The 19,624-nt window shown below is 46.8% G+C and overlaps 1 protein-coding gene across 4 annotated transcripts in view; it reads right to left on the reverse strand.

The window, feature by feature from the left end:
* The window catches only part of LOC137522521 (solute carrier family 2, facilitated glucose transporter member 9-like), a 75,445-nt gene that overhangs the window by 27,047 nt on the left and 28,774 nt on the right, over window positions 1-19,624 (reverse strand). For 2 of the 4 annotated variants that reach the window (XM_068242595.1, XM_068242620.1), the window contains 3 exons: window positions 13,886-14,046; window positions 4,602-4,726; window positions 2,701-2,830 (listed from right to left, as the gene is read on the reverse strand). In XM_068242595.1, coding sequence (XP_068098696.1) covers window positions 2,701-2,830; window positions 4,602-4,726; window positions 13,886-14,046 — 416 coding nt within the window. Of the gene's footprint in view, window positions 1-2,700; window positions 2,831-4,601; window positions 4,727-13,885; window positions 14,084-19,624 lie in introns of all 4 variants that reach the window. The other 2 variants (XM_068242613.1, XM_068242604.1) reach the window with 2 other exon arrangements.

A 19,624-nucleotide genomic window follows, 5' to 3' on the forward strand; every position in this document is an offset into this window, starting at 1 on the left:
ATGATAAGTTAACTCTCTCACTGTGAAATCTCTACACCTTTATAAGGCAAGCTTCATTAGTGAATTAACACTGAAAATACCATTGATTTGTGGTGGTAAGTTTTCTCTTGCCTTATTATCACCAGCACGGATCTTACTGAATTGAGGCCAATTGTCTGTAAATTTTAAAGTGAAAAAGAGCCAGAATGCTACTTACTACTTATACCCATCAGGGGTGTAACGTCAGTGCCCCGGGCCCGCCAGCAATATTATTCAGGTACCCACTGCACACAACTCCCCCAGTGGGGGCCAGACGATTACTATCCCCTCCCCCACCCAATGCAGACTATCACAGGGAGCGAGAGAGAGAGAGCTGTCTCTGGTTTCCTCTTCTTGCTGGGAGCCCTACATTCTATGCTGACCTCCTCCGGCTCCTGATCATATCATGCATAGGGAGTTAGAGGATGTCAGCATGGGGCTTTTGGCAAGAAGAGGAGACCAGAGACAGCGTGGACTGTAAATTTAACAGTGCTCCACTCCCTGCACTACTCTGCACTAGAGGGGGCGAGAGGAACAGTGCACTAAAGGGGGAGGGAGGAGGAACTGAGCCCCTATAACACCGGGCACCCTGAGATTGCGGGGGTCACGGAGACTATTGTTACGCCACTGTTTCCTTTTACTAAATGCAGCAACAGATGACTACTTCATTAAGCAGCAAGGATCATTGTGGTAGTTCTTGAATGCAACATACTGTGGCTGGCACTGCACTACTTCTCTCTTCACCTTTCCTCTCTTAGCAGTCTTTGAAAAATCAAAAAACTGCCATGGCAGTTTTTCAAAAAGGGAGCGTGGATAACCAACAAAACCTGTATTTTCTGGCACAGGTGTTCGGTCCTTAGACATTTTTCCCTACTACTCTATTATAACTCTGCTGCCTCTGCTGATCATGTGGGTTTTATTTTTACACTAGAGGTCCGCTTTAATGCTTACTTAGGATCATAGCCCAAGTTTTTAACTGAAGGTACATATATATATATACAGGATCTTCTCCAAAAATTAGCATATTGTGCTAAAATTCATTATTTTCTGTAATGTACTGATTTAGATTCAAATACACACAACTGAAGTAGTTCAAGCCTTTTATTGTTTTAATATTGATGATTTTGGCATACAGCTCGTGAAAACCCAAATTTCCTATCTCAAAAAATTAGCATATTTCATCCGACCAATAAAAGAAAAGTGTTTTTAAAACAAAAAAAGTCAACCTTCAAATAATTATGTTCAGTTATGCACTCAATACTTGGTCGGGAATCCTTTTGCAAAAATGACTGCTTCAATGCGGTGTGGCATGGAGGCAATCAGCCTGTGGCACTGCTCAGGTGTTATGGAGGCCCAGGATGCTTCGATAGTAGCCTTAAGCTCATCCAGAGTGTTGGGTCTTGCGTCTCTCAACTTTATCTTCATAATATCCCACAGATTCTTTATGGGGTTCAGGTCAGGAGAGTTGGCAGGCCAATTGAGCACAGTAATACCATGGTCAGTAAACCATTTACCAGTTGTTTTGGCACTGTGAGCAGGTGCCAGGTCGTGCTGAAAAATGAAATCTTCATCTCCATAAAGCTTTTCAGCAGATGTAAGCATGAAGTGCTCCAAAATCTCCTGATAGCTAGCTGCATTGACCCTGCCCTTGATAAAATACAGTGGACCAACACCAGCAGCTGACATGGCACCCCAGACCATCACTGACTGTGGGTTATTGACACTGGACTTCAGGCATTTTGGCATTTCCCTCTCCCCAGTCTTCCTCCAGACTCTGGCACCTTGATTTCCGAATAACATGTAAAAGTTGCTTTCATCCGAAAAAAGTACTTTGGACCACTGAGCAACAGTCCAGTGCTGCTTTTCTGTAGCCCAGGTCAGGCGCTTCTGCCGCTGTTTCTGGTTCAAAAGTGGGTTCATGCTTCCATCTGCTGAAAAGCTTTATGGAGATGAAGATTTCATTTTTCAGCATGACCTGGCACCTGCTCACAGTGCCAAAACCACTGGTAAATGATTTACTGACCATGGTATTACTGTGCTCAATTGGCCTGCCAACTCTCCTGACCTGAGCCCCATAGAGAATCTGTGGGATATTGTGAAGAGAAAGTTGAGAGACGCAAGACCCAACACTCTGTATGAGCTTAAGGCCGCTATCGAAGCATCCTGGGCCTTCATAACACCTGAGCAGTGCCACAGGCTGATTGCCTCCATGCCACGCCGCATTGAAGCAGTGATTTCTGCAAAAGGATTCCCGACCAAGTATTGAGTGCATAACTGAACATAATTATTTGAAGGTTGACTTTTTTTTGTTTTAAAAACACTTTTCTTTTATTGGTCGGATGAAATATGCTAATTTTTTGAGATAGGAAATTTGGGTTTTCATGAGCTGTATGCCAAAATCATCAATATTAAAACAATTAAAGACTTGAACTACTTCAGTTGAGTGTAATGAATCTAAAATATATGAAAGTCCAATGTTTATCAGTACATTACAGAAAATAATGAACTTTATCACAATATGCTAATTTTTTGAGAAGGACCTGTATGTGTATATATATATATATATATATATATATATATGTATATATATATATACATATATATATATATATATATATATATATATTATTGATGATATATGATATTGTGTTAAGTAACCCTTAAATATCACTTAAATCTTACCTGAGTCCAACAACTTGAGCGAAAAGCTTCCCTATAGTTACGAACAAAGCGACTGTGGTATTGGTGACCCCTCGAAGTTTCCTTGGTGCAGACTCTCCAAGGTATTGCATATAAATGTTTATTCCCAAGCCTGGCAATATTGGAAAGAGAATATTTATGATCCTTAAACTATTTATACTAAAGTTTCTTCTTAAAGTGACCAATGCCCTTTCTTTGACAAAAGTCCCGATGCCCAAAACTCACTTTTTCTAACCTTATTTACATGATAAAATCTGTTGTCCAGGATCAATTAAATTTAAAATGACTTTCTAACCTTGCTTTTTGCATACTAAGAACCAAAATGGTACATAGGAAAGATGAGAATGCAAGAGTTAATTCATAAGAGATGTTTTATCATTAGAACCAGAAAGAAGTAAATTCAGTTTTTGAATCAACACATATTTCTTTTTTTTTCAGTTCATTTCAAAACAAGCCATGCTACAGATTTACCAGGTTGAAATCGTAAGACCAGAAGACATTTTCCTGCTGTTTCTAATCAGTTAGGCTAGGGGAGGGCAAATAAGAGTATTTGCAAATATCTAAATAATGCTGGGAATACACGGGTCGATTCTGCCACTCCATTCTTCCACTCGATCGTTTCGCCGCTCGATCCTGCAGTCAATTCTCTTATCTTCCGCTCATTTTTCTTATCTTTTTTCATTCACTTCAATCCGGAATCGAGCAGCGAAACGATCGGGCGGGAGATTGGACATGTTGGAAATTATCTATCAAGGCATCTTAAATGGTGTTTGCCTCTTTCATTGTGGCGAACACCATAAGGAAGAGTGCAGAACAATTTGCTTTGTGTTATACAACATAATATCATATTGCCACAGATTGCTACCCTCATCATATCCCTTTTTACTGCTAACAAATCCTGATTGGCCATCTATTAATATGGCATTATAAAAGTGGTAAACAGGTTTTTAAAATCAGAGAACAAAAAAGGAATGAAGTTGTAGACATTTACAATTAACCAGCATAAAGCTTACTATCTCACTACTAACGGCAGGGAAGTCCTGCCTGTTAACCTAGCAACACAAGTCTAACCAGGATAACAGTCGCATTGCTCTATAATAAAAGAATTTAAAGAGAGTCTGAAGCCAGAATAAAAATGGCTTTTCAGCTTATATTCTGCACGGGCATGTTTGCCCCTGCTAAAACACTGCTATCCCGCAGCATAACAAGGGGTTTTAACCCCCCAATTCCCCCCTGCTACCTCCGGGGAACACTTCCGTGTGAGGCAGAGCTATGAGCTGCAGCCCTGCCTCACACGCGTCTGTCAGCGACGGATCTCCGCCTCTCCCCCGCCCCTCTCAGCAAAGGCAGACTGAGAGGGGCGGGGGAGAGGCGGAGATCCGCCGCTGATAGACGCGTGTGAGGCAGGGCTGCAGCTCATAGCTCTGCCTCACACGGAAACGCTTTCCGGAGGTAGCAGGGGGGATTTGGGGGGTAAAGACGCCTCGTTATGCCGCAGGATAGCGACGTTTTAGCAGGGGGCAAACATGCCCCTGCTGAATATATGCTAAAAAGCCATTTTTATTCTGGCTTCAGACTCTCTTTAAATCTGTTACAATTAGAGTGGACTCATTTTCTGACATACCGATAATTACAAATATTTTTTATTATATCTGACCAAATGTATTTGTTTTGACTGAATCAATCTGTAACCTTCATTTTTGTATTAGAATCACTCAATCACTTGATTTTGATAGTCTGATCCTTTCAAGTTAAAAGTTAAAGTGGTTGGGAGTCCTTCCAAAAATAAAAGTGTTTGAAACTAAAAGTGTGGTACCATACATTTGAATCCAAGCTGATGCACATTTATAATATGTCGTAATGCACTACTGTGGGGTACTCACCCACTGCAATTCCACAAAGGAACCTTCCAACCAAAATCATTTCATGAGAGCCGGCCATCTTGCTGAGCCCAAGACAGAGAGATGCTGTTATTCCCACCGAGCAGCTCAATATATGAGATGGGCTCCTTAAATGAAAGAAAATAGAAACATTTCTTGGTTGTCAAAGTATGCTCTAGAACAGGCATTTCCAAAGTCCGGCTCAGCGGCCACATGCGGCCTGCGTGGCCTTTTCTGGGGCCCCAAAGCTCTCTACAGCAGTTAATTCCATGCGGCCCGCAGGCTGTAGCTGCGGTGCTCTACCCCCCCCCCCCCCCCCTTTGCTCACCTATAGGTTATCAGCCACCATTGTAGCAGTAGCAGCCACTAATTAGCAGCTGCCGCTGTGCTAACTCCATGGTATATGGGTTATTAGGGCCTGTTTCCACTACACGCAGATTGGATGCAGAATAGATGCAGAAAAACTGACTCCAATGAATGCCTATGGGCCTGTTTCCACTAAACGCAATTTTTCTGATGCAGATTTTCTCATAGGCATTCATTGGAGTCAGTTTTTCTGCATCCATTCTGCATCCAATCTACGTGTAGTGGAAATAGGCCCTAAGTGTTTTATTTGACAAAACCTATCAGGCATAGTGTACCTAATGGCAATTAGCAAAAATTGTGTTTAATTTCGCTAGTTCAGCCTCCTAGCACTCAGGGACCCTGAACGGTGGCAAAAAAAAGAAAACTGGACTTACCTGGGGGTTCCTCCAGCCCACCATAGCTTGCGAGCACCCTCCTGGCCCCTTCCGTGGCGACTCCAGCAATGTGGTGACTTCGGGTGAAGTCACCACATTACCTTCCAATCACTATTCATCTCACAAATAAAAATATTGTAACGTTAATGTGCAACTTTAGTCAGCTGTTTATAGGGTGATGTGTAAAAGTTAAAATTTGATGTGGTTGTTATTAGAGATGGCCCGAACTGTTCGCCGGTGAGCAGTATTCTGCAAACATCCGCTGCTCGCATTCGCCACGAACAGCGGACATTTGGCGTGTTCAGTTCGCCCCCTATACATTATCATTGAGCTAAACTTTGACCCCTTAACTCACAGTCAGCAGACACATGGCAGCCAATCAGCTAGCACCCTTCCTGGACCCTCCACCCCCCCATCAGAAAGCAGTTGCGGTGGCCATATTGGATTCATTCTCTGCTGGCTGCTGACTGTCAGGGTCCGTTTCCACTTGCGCGTTGTGATTTCATCGTGGAAAACACAACAACGAATCCACATGCGGGTGCGGATTAATTTGCGTTTCCATGCGGATTTTCACGCGGAATCGCTCACGGTTTACGCTATGCGATTTTAACCATGTCAATGCCGGAAAGCATTGACATGGGTTTTCACGCAGAAACGCACGCGGAAACGCCGGGAAAACCGCAAGACTAAAATGTTTGCGGTTTTCCTATCACATTACATTACCGGCGATTCGCGTGTGGGTGTGCGGCATGCGAATTCTGATGGCTCTGCCGTGCAGATTTTTTGTGCACAGCAGACCGCACAGAATTCCTGACAAGTGGAAACAGCCCCATCCACTTGTATTGGTTATGGGAATCTGCATGCAGAAAACGCATGCAGATTCGCTCTAGTGGAAACGGGCCCTCATTGAGAGCAGGGTCAGACTTGCTGCAGATAGGTAGGGAAAGCATTAGCTAGGCCTGTGTTCTTGTTCCTCACTTCACAGCATCCCAAACAGCCCATTTGAGGGCTAGTACATTGGTCTCCTGTGCTTTTTTTGTGTATGACACTCCACAGCCCACTGACACCCAGAGCTGTGTGCACACTACTGCTGCTGCCTCATTAAGTTGCAGGCACAGAACCACTCCAGTGCATTATTATTTCACTGTATTCTGATGTGAGACACACCACAGCCCACTGACACCCAGAGCTGAGATCAGGGGCAAACCCAGGATTTTCAAGAGGGGATTCCTGCACAATACAGTATAATAATATGGTAGGATAATAGGTAATAATCATGCTGGGTACACATAATGCAATTTCCCGTCTGACTGACCGACAACGGGATCGATCAGGAGCAGTTTGGATACAGATAATAATGTAGATAGTTGACATTGGTAATGAAGGCGGAAAGTGAAACATCACACAGCAGGGCACAGGGCTTTGCTCATATGGGACTCTGTTAAGTTCCCCAGAGCTGCTCCATGCTCTGTACACACACTGCTGCTCCATGCTCTGTACACACACTGTTGCTCCATGCTCTGTACACAGACTGCTGCTCCATGCTCTGTACACACGCTGTGGCTACATCCAAAGTCAACTGTTGCAGGGAAAGAAAGGGAGCCGTGCTGTGAGCTGCAGGATACCTGCAGATATTCTGGTGTCTCAACTTGTGCCTGTCCCCAGACACTGCACCGGCCCTGGTCTGAGGGGGGATTCTGGGCAGCTGTAATCCCCCCCTGCGTTTGCCTATGCGCATAATGTGATTTCTGCCCTTTACTCCGACTTTGCGTCAACTCCGTAAGTTTTAGTGGAACTTTTGGCATGGGTCCCCCTGCGCCATGCCCCTGTCCAGGTGTTAGACCCCTTGAAACAACTTTTTCATCACTTTTGTGGCCAGAAACCATCTTTGTAGGTTTTAAAGTTCCACTGCCTATTGAAGTCTATGGCGGTTCGCCAGATTCCCCTGTTCGCAAACATTTGCAGTACTTTGCGTTCGCGAACGGAAAATTCTATGTTCGCGACATCTTTAGTTGTTATTACTGATGATTTTTAGGTAGTGCAAGAATGTATTCTGCATTGTTCCTTACTATAAAGTTAGGCGTTAAAATGACACTGTAGTGTCGTGTGTAGTGTAGTGAAAATAAACTTATGATATAATGAATTGTATGTGAAGCACAGGTAAGAAATAGAGCATTACTAACAAAGAAATATTGTTTCCAGTACAGGAAGAGTTAAGAAACTTCAGTTGTTATTTATGGTAAACAGCTTCTCTGAGCTCTCTGACCCAAGATACAGTGCTGTTTTCTGTAGCACTTATACATCAAAGAAACAGTCTGAGACAGATCTAGATAAGATTTTTCCTGCATGGGCGTTCAAAGGTTCATTAGCTCTGCTTGTTTTTTAGTTTAAGAGTATGGTTAGTAAATTGCAAATATGACAGAATGATGCAATGTTATTAAAGAAAAAGCTGTATAACTGAAAATAAAAAATATGAGACTATTTTCTTTGCTACTAATATTCTATTAATTATCAGTACTAGTATACTTGCGCATAGAATTAATTATATCATACTTCTTTTTTTTTTCAATTCAGTGTCACTTTAAGTAATGGAGGCAGTGAAGTCCTAACAAGAAAGCACCTGATGGAGTTTATGTAGATGCGATCCATTCCCTCCATGCAGAAGAAAGCAAACTATTTATACTTATATATTGGGGAAGAAGGGACAATAGGCAAACCCTATGGAAACCTATGATTAATATTTCAATGGGTTTGGCACTTGCTTTAATAGAGAAATATACTTTAAAAAGTACCTGTAGTGAAAAAAGTTAACCTGTAGAGAAAAAAGGGGGTACTTACCTCGAAAGGGGGAGCCTCTGGATAAAAGGGCTTGTCGACGGATTGCACAAGCGCACTACAGGTCTCACCGCTGGGTCCCCCGAACAGTGTGCATCTCACATTGGCACAGTAGCTGCTTTGCGCTTGGGCTCCAGCAGAAATAGCTGAGCCAGATTGGGTCCACTCTACTAAGCAGGTGCAGACGACTCACACCTGCACAGTAGATTGGACCCGATCGTGCTTGACTATTTCCTCTGGAGCCCAAACTGTAAGCCGCTACTGCGCCTGTGCAAAGCGCACACATCAATATTGTGGTGCCTGTCTCTGGGGGTGCCAGTGCTGGATCAGGACTGCTGAGAAGGACTAGGGAAGCCTCATTGGGATCCAGAGGCAGGGCCGTGCAGCCCCCCAATGCATAGTAGTACCAACAAGTGGTGGGGGCCTTCCCTCAACCCCCTTGCCTGCAGTGACGTGTGACCTTCAATTCCCCCCCCCCCCCCCCCACCCCTCCTCAGCTCTTCAACTGTCCCAAACCTTCCCCTGAGTCCCTCCGCTTGACACCCACATTCAGCCACAGAAGCGCTGGCTGCATTCAATGGTGCGGAATCAGTCGGACCTGTCACCGTTACCATCCTCGTTTCTGTCTCCTTGGCAGCCGCAGCTCCGCTGTCATGACATCAGGACGGGTAACTGATTCTTAATGATTATTACAAAAGCATCTATAGAAGTAATTATTACCAGCACAGGACCAATAAAGAGCTAACACTGCGGTTGAGGGAAAGCCCCTCAGGGCCCCTCTGGCCCACAGGCCCCGATGCAGTTGCTACCTCTGCACCCCCTATTGCTACACCACTGGCTGTCGCCATAGAGAACAGACACTAAGAAGCACTGAGGAGAATCTGCACTGAAGATGCAGCGCGGGAACCTGGAGAGGTAATAGACACTTTGCTCCTCTCTGCTCACACTCTGCAAATTGCATCTTTTTTTGCTGCTGGGTAATGCCAGAACATGTCAAACTAGCAAGATTCATGTCTGAGCATGGCTGTGGTCACACTCAGGTATAACTCGGGTGATAAAACTAAGGCTAATTAGCTCAGCAATGACAGGAACCAATTGTAAACATCATAAACAGAACTTTAGACTGGAAACACAGGATGGGAACGGTAAAAGGGCTGTCTATGCCCTTCTACCAGAACGAGGCCTAAAGAGTTACATGAACAGGGGAAATAAATCTTTTTTGGGGGGGGCTACGGGGGCCCTTGACCTTTACTAGAACAATGCAACTGCCTCTGTTGCCTGGTGGATAATTTGGCTCTGGCTGCCTAGGTTTGCCTTGTGGATGATCCAGGTCTGTATGCCATTGAACTCATGCTGTCACTATGCACCTCAAATAAAAACAGCACCCACATTATAGGTTCCGGCATCATGTCTCCACAGAACAATTTAAAGAGACTGTAACAAATTTTTCAGCCTTAGTTCTTCTATCCTATAAGTTCCTATGCCCTGCTCTGCTCTGGCTTACTGCAGCCTTTCCTAACTGCACTGTCTCTGTAATAAATCAATGTATCTTTCCTCTGTCCTGTTTGTCGGACTAAAGGCCCATACACACGTCGGATTTTAGCGAACGACCCGTCGTTTGAACGTTCCGTCGTTCGGACGTTTTCGCGTCAAATCCGACGTGTGTACAGACTATCGTTCGGGTGATAAGACTGGTTACCAGTGATCCGCCCGGCGGATCGTTGGTAACCAGTCTTATCACCCGAACGATAGTCTGTACACACGTCGGATTTGACGCGAAAACGTCCGAACGACGGAACGTTCAAACGACGGGTCGTTCGCTAAAATCCGACGTGTGTATGGGCCTTAAGGCTTGATTGTGTGGAATGTGCAGGGCTGCTTGTGATTGGTAGAAGCGATACACACCCTCTGCAAGCCCCCTGCACACTCTGAATGACTCACACACTATGCTTAGCTGAGCCTATTAGAAGCTGGTTAGTTTGTTTGTAAACACTGCCTAAAACTGTTAATTACAAGCCAGGATTGCAGCAGAGAGTGGCAGAAACCGCACAGAGGGGCACAGGAGAAAATAATGAATAGAATGGTATGCTTTTTATTGTAAGAATATTAGAGTACAGATTCTCTTTAAGGTATCTCTAATTTCAGGATTCGATTATCAAACAAGACAGTCTTCATTTCAAAATACTTTTTCACAAACATTATGGAATATGCAAATATGTTACCGCCTGTTAGGACAGGACTGGAGTGGGTATATCATTGCATTTAAGGGCTGACATAGTCAGATGGTACAAAAGTTTAGCAATTCATAACCCATTCTGGGGATAATCACAGTGTATTGGTAGTGTTAAGGTAGCCATACACTTATAGATTAGCAGCAGATTCGACCATTAGATGGATTCCTGTCAGATGCCTGTCAGGTCAAATCTGACAAGAATCTATCTAATGTGACAACACACAAGGAACAGTTTTTCAGTAGATTTCAGAATGAAATCTATTTAAAATCGATCGAAATGCAATGTTGTACCATCCGATCCAATGCAACCCTATGAGCCATCGATCAACTGCAGCAGCTGATCGACCTAGATTTTCCATCCGGACCGATCGAGCAAATCGATTGAAATTGGTCGGAAAACGGTCAATCTGGTGATCAATCATGCTTCCTGTTGCATCGATTTCTAGCCGATTCGATGGCTGAAATCGACCAGTGTATGGGCCCCTTTAGCGAGACAAGATAAGAGAAGTAGAATGGAGGGAGGAAAGGTGATAAAGGGTCATAATTGATGACAAGCATGAGCAGATAAATATGAGCGGAATAGAGGCACCACTGTATTATAGTGCTGAGTCCTAGGTTTGAACATTGACCAGGGCAAAGTCTGCATGGAGTTTCTATCTACCCCCGGATTTAATTCAGACACTTCATATTCTCCTACAACCCAAAAACATACTAATAAGTCAACTGGTTTCCCCCAAAACAATCCTATAGTGAAAATATTAGACTATAGGATTTTAGACTGTGAGCTCCTCTGAGGACTTTGACATGACTGTACTCTGTAAAGTGATGCAGAAGATGCCAGAGCTAGATAAATACATAATAATAATATGATAGGACATTAGACTATGACTATGGTAGAGATTAGATTGTGAGCCCCTCAGAGGACAGTCAGTGACATGACTATGTACTATGTAAAGTGCTGCAGAAGATATCAGTGCATAATTATATTTTAGTGGGACATTAGACCACAGAGTGTGGTAAGTCCTTATGTAAACTGCTGGGACGGGAGTACCATTATCTAATTGTTAAAGGGAACCTAAACTGAGAAGGATATGGATTTTTCATTTTAAAATAATACCAGTTGCCTGCTGATCCTGTATCTCTAATGCTTTCAGCCACAGGTCTAATGACGTGAAACGCGTAGGTGGGAGGAGCCACCTGTCAGCCATGCAATCTTGCTCCCTGCCAAGCCAGCTATAACGTGTGGATAACGCCGCCGCTGTGTGCAAGGACTGATACTCAGGCCAGTGCGAGCAGGCGCCGCTGCAGAGTACGCACGGCAGCCTGTATGCACGAAAAGGATCTATCTACTTACCCAATTTGACACGAAGTGGTGGTGGACTACAAGTCAAAGCCAGACCATCTTAAAAAAGGCAAGCCTGCGCAGTGCCCTAAGCACACCGGTGAGGACTCTATGGGCCCATAGAAACTAAGCTTAAACTGGAAGCTGGAACTGTCCCCCCGTGGAGCGGTATGAGGAACACTGCATCAATCCCTTGCACCTAAAACCGCAAGTATATGCGCATATACATGAGCAATGCATGAGATCTCTAATTCTTGAAGGACCATGCCTACTAATCGGCAGCTTTATTACTTGCTTGGCAACTAACTGCATGTTAAACAGGCAACAACATATAGCGTGGCACATTTGCAGTAAAATAATAGGAGCCTAACCAGAAGTGCATATGATTTATCAGCCTTTTGTGTATGTCCTGATATGCGTAAATTGACCCAGGTGGCACCTCAGGTTTTAATTGTCTATGTCTGTGTTAACAATTTTAATTGTCATATATATGTGGAGTACTCGGTGGTGCTAGAGCACACACGTGTCCCAATTTTTGTGCAATAAAAATCGTGTGTTGGACGTAATTTGATGTGGCGCCTTATACCTGTGTTTTTTCCTTTTTGCTTTTGTACAGTCAATACGGTTGCGCCTACTATATTTGATGTCCACAAAAACGCATAGTCGGCAATAACTTTTTGTGCACAGACCTCTCCTGAACACGGCCAAAACAATTGTATATATGCTTTCAGCCACAGCTCCTGAACAAGCATGCAGATCAGGTGCTCTGACTGAAGTCAGACTGGATTAGCTGCATGCTTGTTTCAGGTGTGTGATTCAGCCACTACTGCAGCCAACGAGATCAGCAGGACTGACAAGCAACTGATATTATTTAAAAGGAAACATCCATATGCCTCTCAGTTAAAGGGACACTTAAGTCAAACAAAAAAAATTAGTTTTACTCACCTGGGGCCTCCAATAGCCCCCTGCAGCTGTCCGGTACCCTCGCCGCCTCCCTCCGATCCTCCTGTCCCCACCGGCAGCCACTTCCTGTTTCGGTGACAGGAGCTGACAGGCTGGGGACACGAGTGATTCTTCGCGTTCCCAGACACTTTAGCACTTTCTATGCTGCTATATGGTGTATGATATATGCTATAGCAGCATAGATTGAGCTATTGTGGCCAGGAACGCGAAGAATCACTCACGTCCCCAGCCTGTCAGCTCACGTCCCCAGCCTGTCAGCTCCTGTCACCGAAACAGGAAGTGGCCAGGAGGATCGGAGGGAGATGGCGAGGGTACCGGACAGCTGCAGGGGGCTATTGGAAGCCCCAGGTGAGTAAAACTCATTTTTTTTTGTTTGACTTAAGAGTCCCTTTAAGGTTCCCTTTAAGTATGTTTAGCAATTGACACATTTTCTCTATCAATTACAGTGGTAAAACCTGCATTTTTACATATACAGACACACATGGTATGCAGAAAAACGCACACAGAAACCTGACAGACAAGTGTGCTCTGCTGAGCTCCCAGCCACAGCTTATTACACTCACTCTGTCCTCCTAGAATGTAGCAGAACTGGCTCTGCTGACTCCTCCAGAATCACTAGGGAGGGGGTGGAGAGGCTGAGGGAAGGGGTTGTACACAAGACTCTGCTGCACCCTGAATACGGAATGTCTACAAATCTTTATATACAACTTTGTGTTGTTCCTCATCAGTGGCTGAGCAGATGTAGTCATTAGAACAATGGTGCAGAGAACAGAAAGCTTTTTCTCTCTGCACCCTTACTCTCAGGACAGAAAAAATAAACTTTTTTCCTGGACTGCCAAAAATCTACAGTGACTTTCTAGGCAGCTCTACCCTCAAGGTGACCCCTGTAGTGTCTGTAGTTTGAAATACTTCTGGAAGGGCCTAGGGTAGTGAGTCACAGAAAGGGAGGGGGGCATCCAGAGCCCCCCTTACCCTGTACACGAATCTGTCCAGAGGCTTGCCACTCCCCTTTCACGGTACGTACCCACCAGGAGTAGTTGTTTTTACTTACAGGTTTCCTTTAATTGAGGAGGCAGAAGCGCTTCTAACATGCTCCTGTCTGCTCATATGTGTTTGCAATTATATTGTATACCACCACATGTGTTATAGCATTTCAGTGAAATATAATACTTACTTCCCAAGCCTTCTTGAAAGATAACCAGATGCCAATGAACCCAGTAGGCCTCCGAGGCAGTATACTGATGCCATTGTAGACAAGAGCAGGGTAAGTGTTTCCGAAGGGACGGGAGATCCATACCTTTCTGTCCAGGTCTGGTTGATAAAGCTTTTGAGAAACTGCAGATGATATGAATGGAGGTGTTGTGGGACTACACTGGCCAGAGAGAAAAGAAGATCATCCATTGACTACATTACTAAATATTTCTTTACTTTGCCTGCAAAGGGATGTACCGTAAATATATATTTTTATGTAACTATGTCTTTTCAATGGAAATTTCTGACCTATAAATCTAACACAAATATTTTGCCTAAACGTATAGCTGTAATCCTCTCTTTCACATTCCTGGGAATACAGGGAATCTTCAGAAAATATTCATTTACACTTGTAGTCAGTCACTATAAATATATGAAACATTTCAATAACTTCAGCTCCAAATGTCCACTGCCTGGGGTGAATAGATGAAACATTTCAAATAGAAAAGTCCCATACTTACCTCAGTAGAGGGCCTCTGGAGGACTCCCCTCCACCTGCACCTTAGCATAGAGCCGCTACTCAGGCACACTGGTGAAAGCCGTGTACATTCAGCTTCATGCTACTGCACAGGCAGAGGCGTATCTAGAGGGGTGCCAGCATGGCTCGTGCTATGGGCGCTACAGCACCATGGGCACCATGCCTGCTCCTGTGCTGTGCTGCTATACCTGCCGCTGTACTGCAATTCCATGCCTGCCCCTGTGCTGTGCTGCTGTACCTGCCCCTGTACTGCACTTCCATGCCTGCCCCTGTGCTGTACTGCTATACCTGCCCCTGTACTGCACTTCTATGCCTGCCCCTGTGCTGTGCTGCTATACCTGCCCCTGTACTGCACTTCCATGCCTACCACTGTGCTGTGCTGCTATACCTGCCCCTGTACTGCACTTCCATGCCTGCCCCTGTGCTGTGCTGTGCTGCTATACCTGCCCCTGTACTGCACTTCCATGCCTGCCCCTGTGCTGTGCCGCCATGCCTGGCCCCTGTACTGCACTTCCATGCCTGCCCCTGTGCTGTGCCGCCATGCCTGGCCCCTGTACTGCACTTCCATGCCTGCCCCTGTGCTGTACTGCTATACCTGCCCCTGTACTGCACTTCCATGCCTGCCCCTGTGCTGTGCTGCTATACCTGCCCCTGCACTGCACTTCCATGCCTGCCCCTGTGCTGTGCTGCTATACCTGCCCCTGTACTGCACTTCCATGCCTGCCCCTGTGCTGTGCTGCTACACCTGCCCCTGTACTGCACTTCCATGCCTGCTCCTGTGCTGTGCCACCATGCCTGGCCCCTGTACTGCACTTCCATGCCTGCCCCTGTGCTGTGCTGCAATACCTGCCCCTGTACTGCACTTCCATGCCTGCCCCTGTGCTGTGCTGCCATGCCTGGCCCTGTACTACACTTCCATGCCTGCCCCTGTGCTGTGCTGCTATACCTGCCCCTGTACTGCACTTCCATGCCTGCCCCTGTGCTGTGCTGCTATACCTGCCCCTGTACTGCACTTCCATGCCTGCCCCTGTGCTGTGCTGCTATACCTGCCCCTGTACTGCACTCCCATGCCTGCACCTGTGCTGTGCTGCTATACCTGCCCCTGTACTGCACTCCCATGCCTGCCCCTGTGCTGTGCTGCTATACCTGCCCCTGTACTGCACTCCCATGCCTGCCCCTGTGCTGTGCTGCTATACCTGCCCCTGTACTGCACTTCCATGCCTGCCCCTGTGCTGTGCTGCTATACCTGCCCCTGTACTGCACTTCCATGCCTACCACTGTGCTGTGCTGCTATACCTGCCCCTGTACTGCACTTCCATGCCTACCCCTGTGCTGTGCTGCTATACCTGCCCCTGTTCTGCACTTCCATGCCTGCTCCTGTACTGTGCCGCCATGCCTGGCCCCTGTACTGCACTTCCATGCCTGCCCCTGTGCTGTGCCGCCATGCCTGGCCCCTGTACTGCACTTCCATGCCTGCCCCTGTGCTGTACTGCTATACCTGCCCCTGTACTGCACTTCCATGCCTGCCGCTGTGCTGTACTGCTATACCTGCCCCTGTACTGCACTTCCATGCCTGCCCCTGTGCTGTGCTGCTATACCTGCCCCTGTACTGCACTTCAATGCCTACCACTGTGCTGTGCTGCTATACCTGCCCCTGTACTGCACTTCAATGCCTACCACTGTGCTGTGCTGCTATACCTGCCCCTGTACTGCACTTCCATGCCTGCCCCTGTGCTGTGCTGTGCTGCTATACCTGCCCCTGTACTGCACTTCCATGCCTGCCCCTGTACTGTGCCGCTAGTGGTGCTCAAATACCCCTTTTTAAAATTCGAGTTTGGTCGAATTCGAATAGTAAATTATTCGAGGTCAGTCGAATATTCGAGTCGAATAATTTTTACTATTCGATTCGACCTCGGACTTCGAGCTGACTATTCGAGTCGGTATTCGAGCTCATTATTCGAGCTGACTATTCGAATTGGCCTTAAATAGCTTCCAACACTTGTTTTGAGGGTGAATGATGCAAGAAACGTCTTTTTTTCCAAGTAACAACAGCAAGTGATTATGTGGGGATGTTCCTTTAAAAAAAAAAAGGTGGAAAGAGAAGTTGTGTCCAGAATTTTGTTCAGTACTGTATATACTTCTTCTTCTTCTTCTTCTTCTTCTTCTTCTTTATCTTCTATATCTTCTTCTTCTATATCTTCTTCTATATCTTCTTCTTCTTCTTCTTCTATATTGTCTTCTTCTTTTTCTTCTTCTTCATCTTCTTCTTCTTCTTCTTCATCTTCTAATCTTCATCTTCTTCTTCATCTTCTTCATCATCTTCTTCATCTTCTTCTTCTTCTTCTTCTTCTTCATCTTCTTCATCTTCTTCTTCTTCTTCTTCATCTTCTTCTTTATCTTCTTCTTCTTCTTCTTCATCTTCTTCTTCATCTTCTTCTTCTTCTTCTTCATCTTCTTCATCTTCTTCTTCTTCATCTTCTTCATCTTCTTCATCTTCTTCTTCTTCATCTTCTTCATCTTCTTCTTCTTCTTCATCTTCTTCATCTTCTTCATCTTCTTCTTCTTCATCATCTTCTTCTTCTTCATCTTCTTCTTCATCTTCTTCTTCATCTTCTTCTTCATCTTCTTCTTCATCTTCATCTTCTTCTTCATCTTCTTCTTCATCTTCTTCATCTTCTTCATCTTCTTCTTCTTCTTCTCCTTCTCCTTTTTCTATATCGTCTTCTTCTTCTTCACTTATTTCTCTTTCCATTTTTTTTTAAAGAAATGCAGCTATTTTTGAGCGTAACAAATAGCTGGTGGGCGCACGCATGTTGGAAGCGCCATTGTATGTGCTCCCTGGCAGTGGAAACACACAGACAGCAGGAGGTAAATTCAGCAGCAGGAGAAGGAGGATGAGTGTGTGGCAGCAGGCAGTCAATGAGGCAGGCAGCGTGACATAATAGCCCTGGTACCTAGCGGTGATACCAGGGCTGTAAATAAACACAACAGGAGGTCCCAGACAGCGGTCGTGCAGCCCACATCGTGTCCAATACACAACTGGGACAACACAGTTTTCAATCCGGGCACCTCAGAAAAATTAAACCTTTTTTTTTTTTTAATGGTTTTTTTAGTTTTGGTTTTACAACCAATATAGCTATTGTTTGACGTAATAGCTGGTGGCAGAGTGGCAGCAGAAGGTAATTCTGTGTACCCTGGCAGTGGGAAACACAGACAGACAGCAGAAGGGCAGTACACAGCAGCCCACTGTAGGTGTAAAATGTGTGGCTGCAGGCGACGTAATTGTCAAAGTGAACCAGGCTGGCTTAGTGAGCAGGAGCCAGGAGGTGGTAAAGGGTGGTAAGGCACATTAACGATGGTTCTAAGTTCCGGCAGCCAGTTCATGTCCCCCTCTCGCCGACAACAGGGGCCAGGAACTCGCCTTCCACCCACGCCTGGTTCATCTTGAGAAACGTCAGTCTGTCCACAGACTTGTGAGACAGACGTGAGCGTTTCTCGGTGACCACGCCACCAGCTGCACTGAAGCAGCGCTCGGACAGCACGCTGGAAGGGGGGCAGGACAGCACTTCCAGGGCGTACTGCGCCAGCTCGCTCCAGATCTCCAGGCGCTTGACCCAATACTCCATGGGATCAACAGGGGCATCGCTGTCAAGCCCGCTGTAGGACCCCATGTAGTCAGCCACCATGCGGGTCAGGCGCTGGCTGTGACCGGAGGAGAATGCTGCTGCATGCACCTCCTCTCTAGTCACTGCTGCCGGAGCCTCTACAGTCCTGTAGAGCTCGTGGCTGAGAGACAGCAGGTCTGTGGGGCGCTTGCTGCTGGATGCAGGCACCTGCTGCTGCCTCTGTGCTGGCTGCTGGACAGTGGGGGTGGAAGGCTGGGGGAAGGCTTCCTCCAAGCGCTCAACAAGGGCCTGCTGCAAGCTCCTTATTTGTTGCGCTGGGTCTCCTCCTGCAGGCGGCAGGAACTGGCTCAACTTCCCCTTGAGGCGTGGGTCCAACATCATGCTGATCCAGATGTCCTCCCTCTGCTTCATCTGGATCACCCTGGGGTCCCTGCGCAGGCACCTCAGCATGTGCGCTGCCATTGGGAAGAGGCGGGCCACGTCTGCTGGCACATCGACGGCAGTGCTGCTGTCCTCATCCTCCTCCTCCTCCTCTGCCTCGTCAGCCTCATCCTCTCTCCACCCCCGCACCAACTCAGCTGCACTGTGCTGCTCCCCCTCATCAGCAGCAAGGTCAGGGACCTCCACCAAGTCCTCCTCCTCCTCCCCCTCAGAGGTGGACTGTGCAGCTGCTTGCCGCTCCTGCTGGTCCAAGGCTGCCGCTCCCTGTTCCAGCAAAGCATCGAGGGCCCTGTTCAGCAGACAAACCAGGGGCACCCACTCGCAGACCATAGCATGGTCCCTGCTCACCATGTTAGTGGCCTGCAGAAAGGGAGCCAGCACTAAGCACACCTGCTGCATGTGCCTCCAGTCATCATCGGGGACGATGGACGGGATGTTGCTGGTCTTGTCCCTTCTCTGAGCGGCGGAAACAGTGGCCAGGGCAAGGTACTGCTTGACAGCGTGCTTCTGTTCAACCAGACGCTCCAACATCGCCAGAGTTCCAGCGAGTCGGAACGTCAAGGATCAGCCGATGGCGTGGCAGCTCCAGCTCCTTTTGCACGTCTTCCAGGCTCGCACAGGCTGCAGCCGAGCGCCGGAAGTGACGCACAACGTTCCTTGCCGTTTCCAGCAGTTCGCCCATCCCCTGGTAGGTGCGCAAGAACTTTTGCACCACCAGGTTCAGCACGTGGGCAAGACAGGGGATGTGGGTCAGGTTTCCCCTGTCTATTGCGGCAACCAGATTGGCCCCATTGTCGGCCACCACCTCTCCGACTCTGAGGCCTCTGGGGGTCAGCCAAATCCTCTCCTGCTCCTGGAGTTTGGCCAACACATGGGTTGCCGTCAGCTTGGTCTTCCCAAGGCTGACCAAGTGCAGCAGCGCTTGGCAGTGGCGGGCCTTCACGCTGCTGCTGAGGCGGGGGGTTTGGCCAGGTGTGCCGGAGGATGGCAGAGGATCGGAGGAACCTGCTGCAGTTCCCCTGACCCTGCGGGGTGGCACCACCCACTGTGTTGCTGCTGCTGCTGTGCCCGCTGCTGCTCTCCCATCCTCACCCCCTTCCACCAAGCTGACCCAGTG

This window comes from Hyperolius riggenbachi, chromosome 1 (assembly GCF_040937935.1).
Source record: "Hyperolius riggenbachi isolate aHypRig1 chromosome 1, aHypRig1.pri, whole genome shotgun sequence".
Lineage (NCBI taxonomy): Eukaryota > Metazoa > Chordata > Amphibia > Anura > Hyperoliidae > Hyperolius > Hyperolius riggenbachi.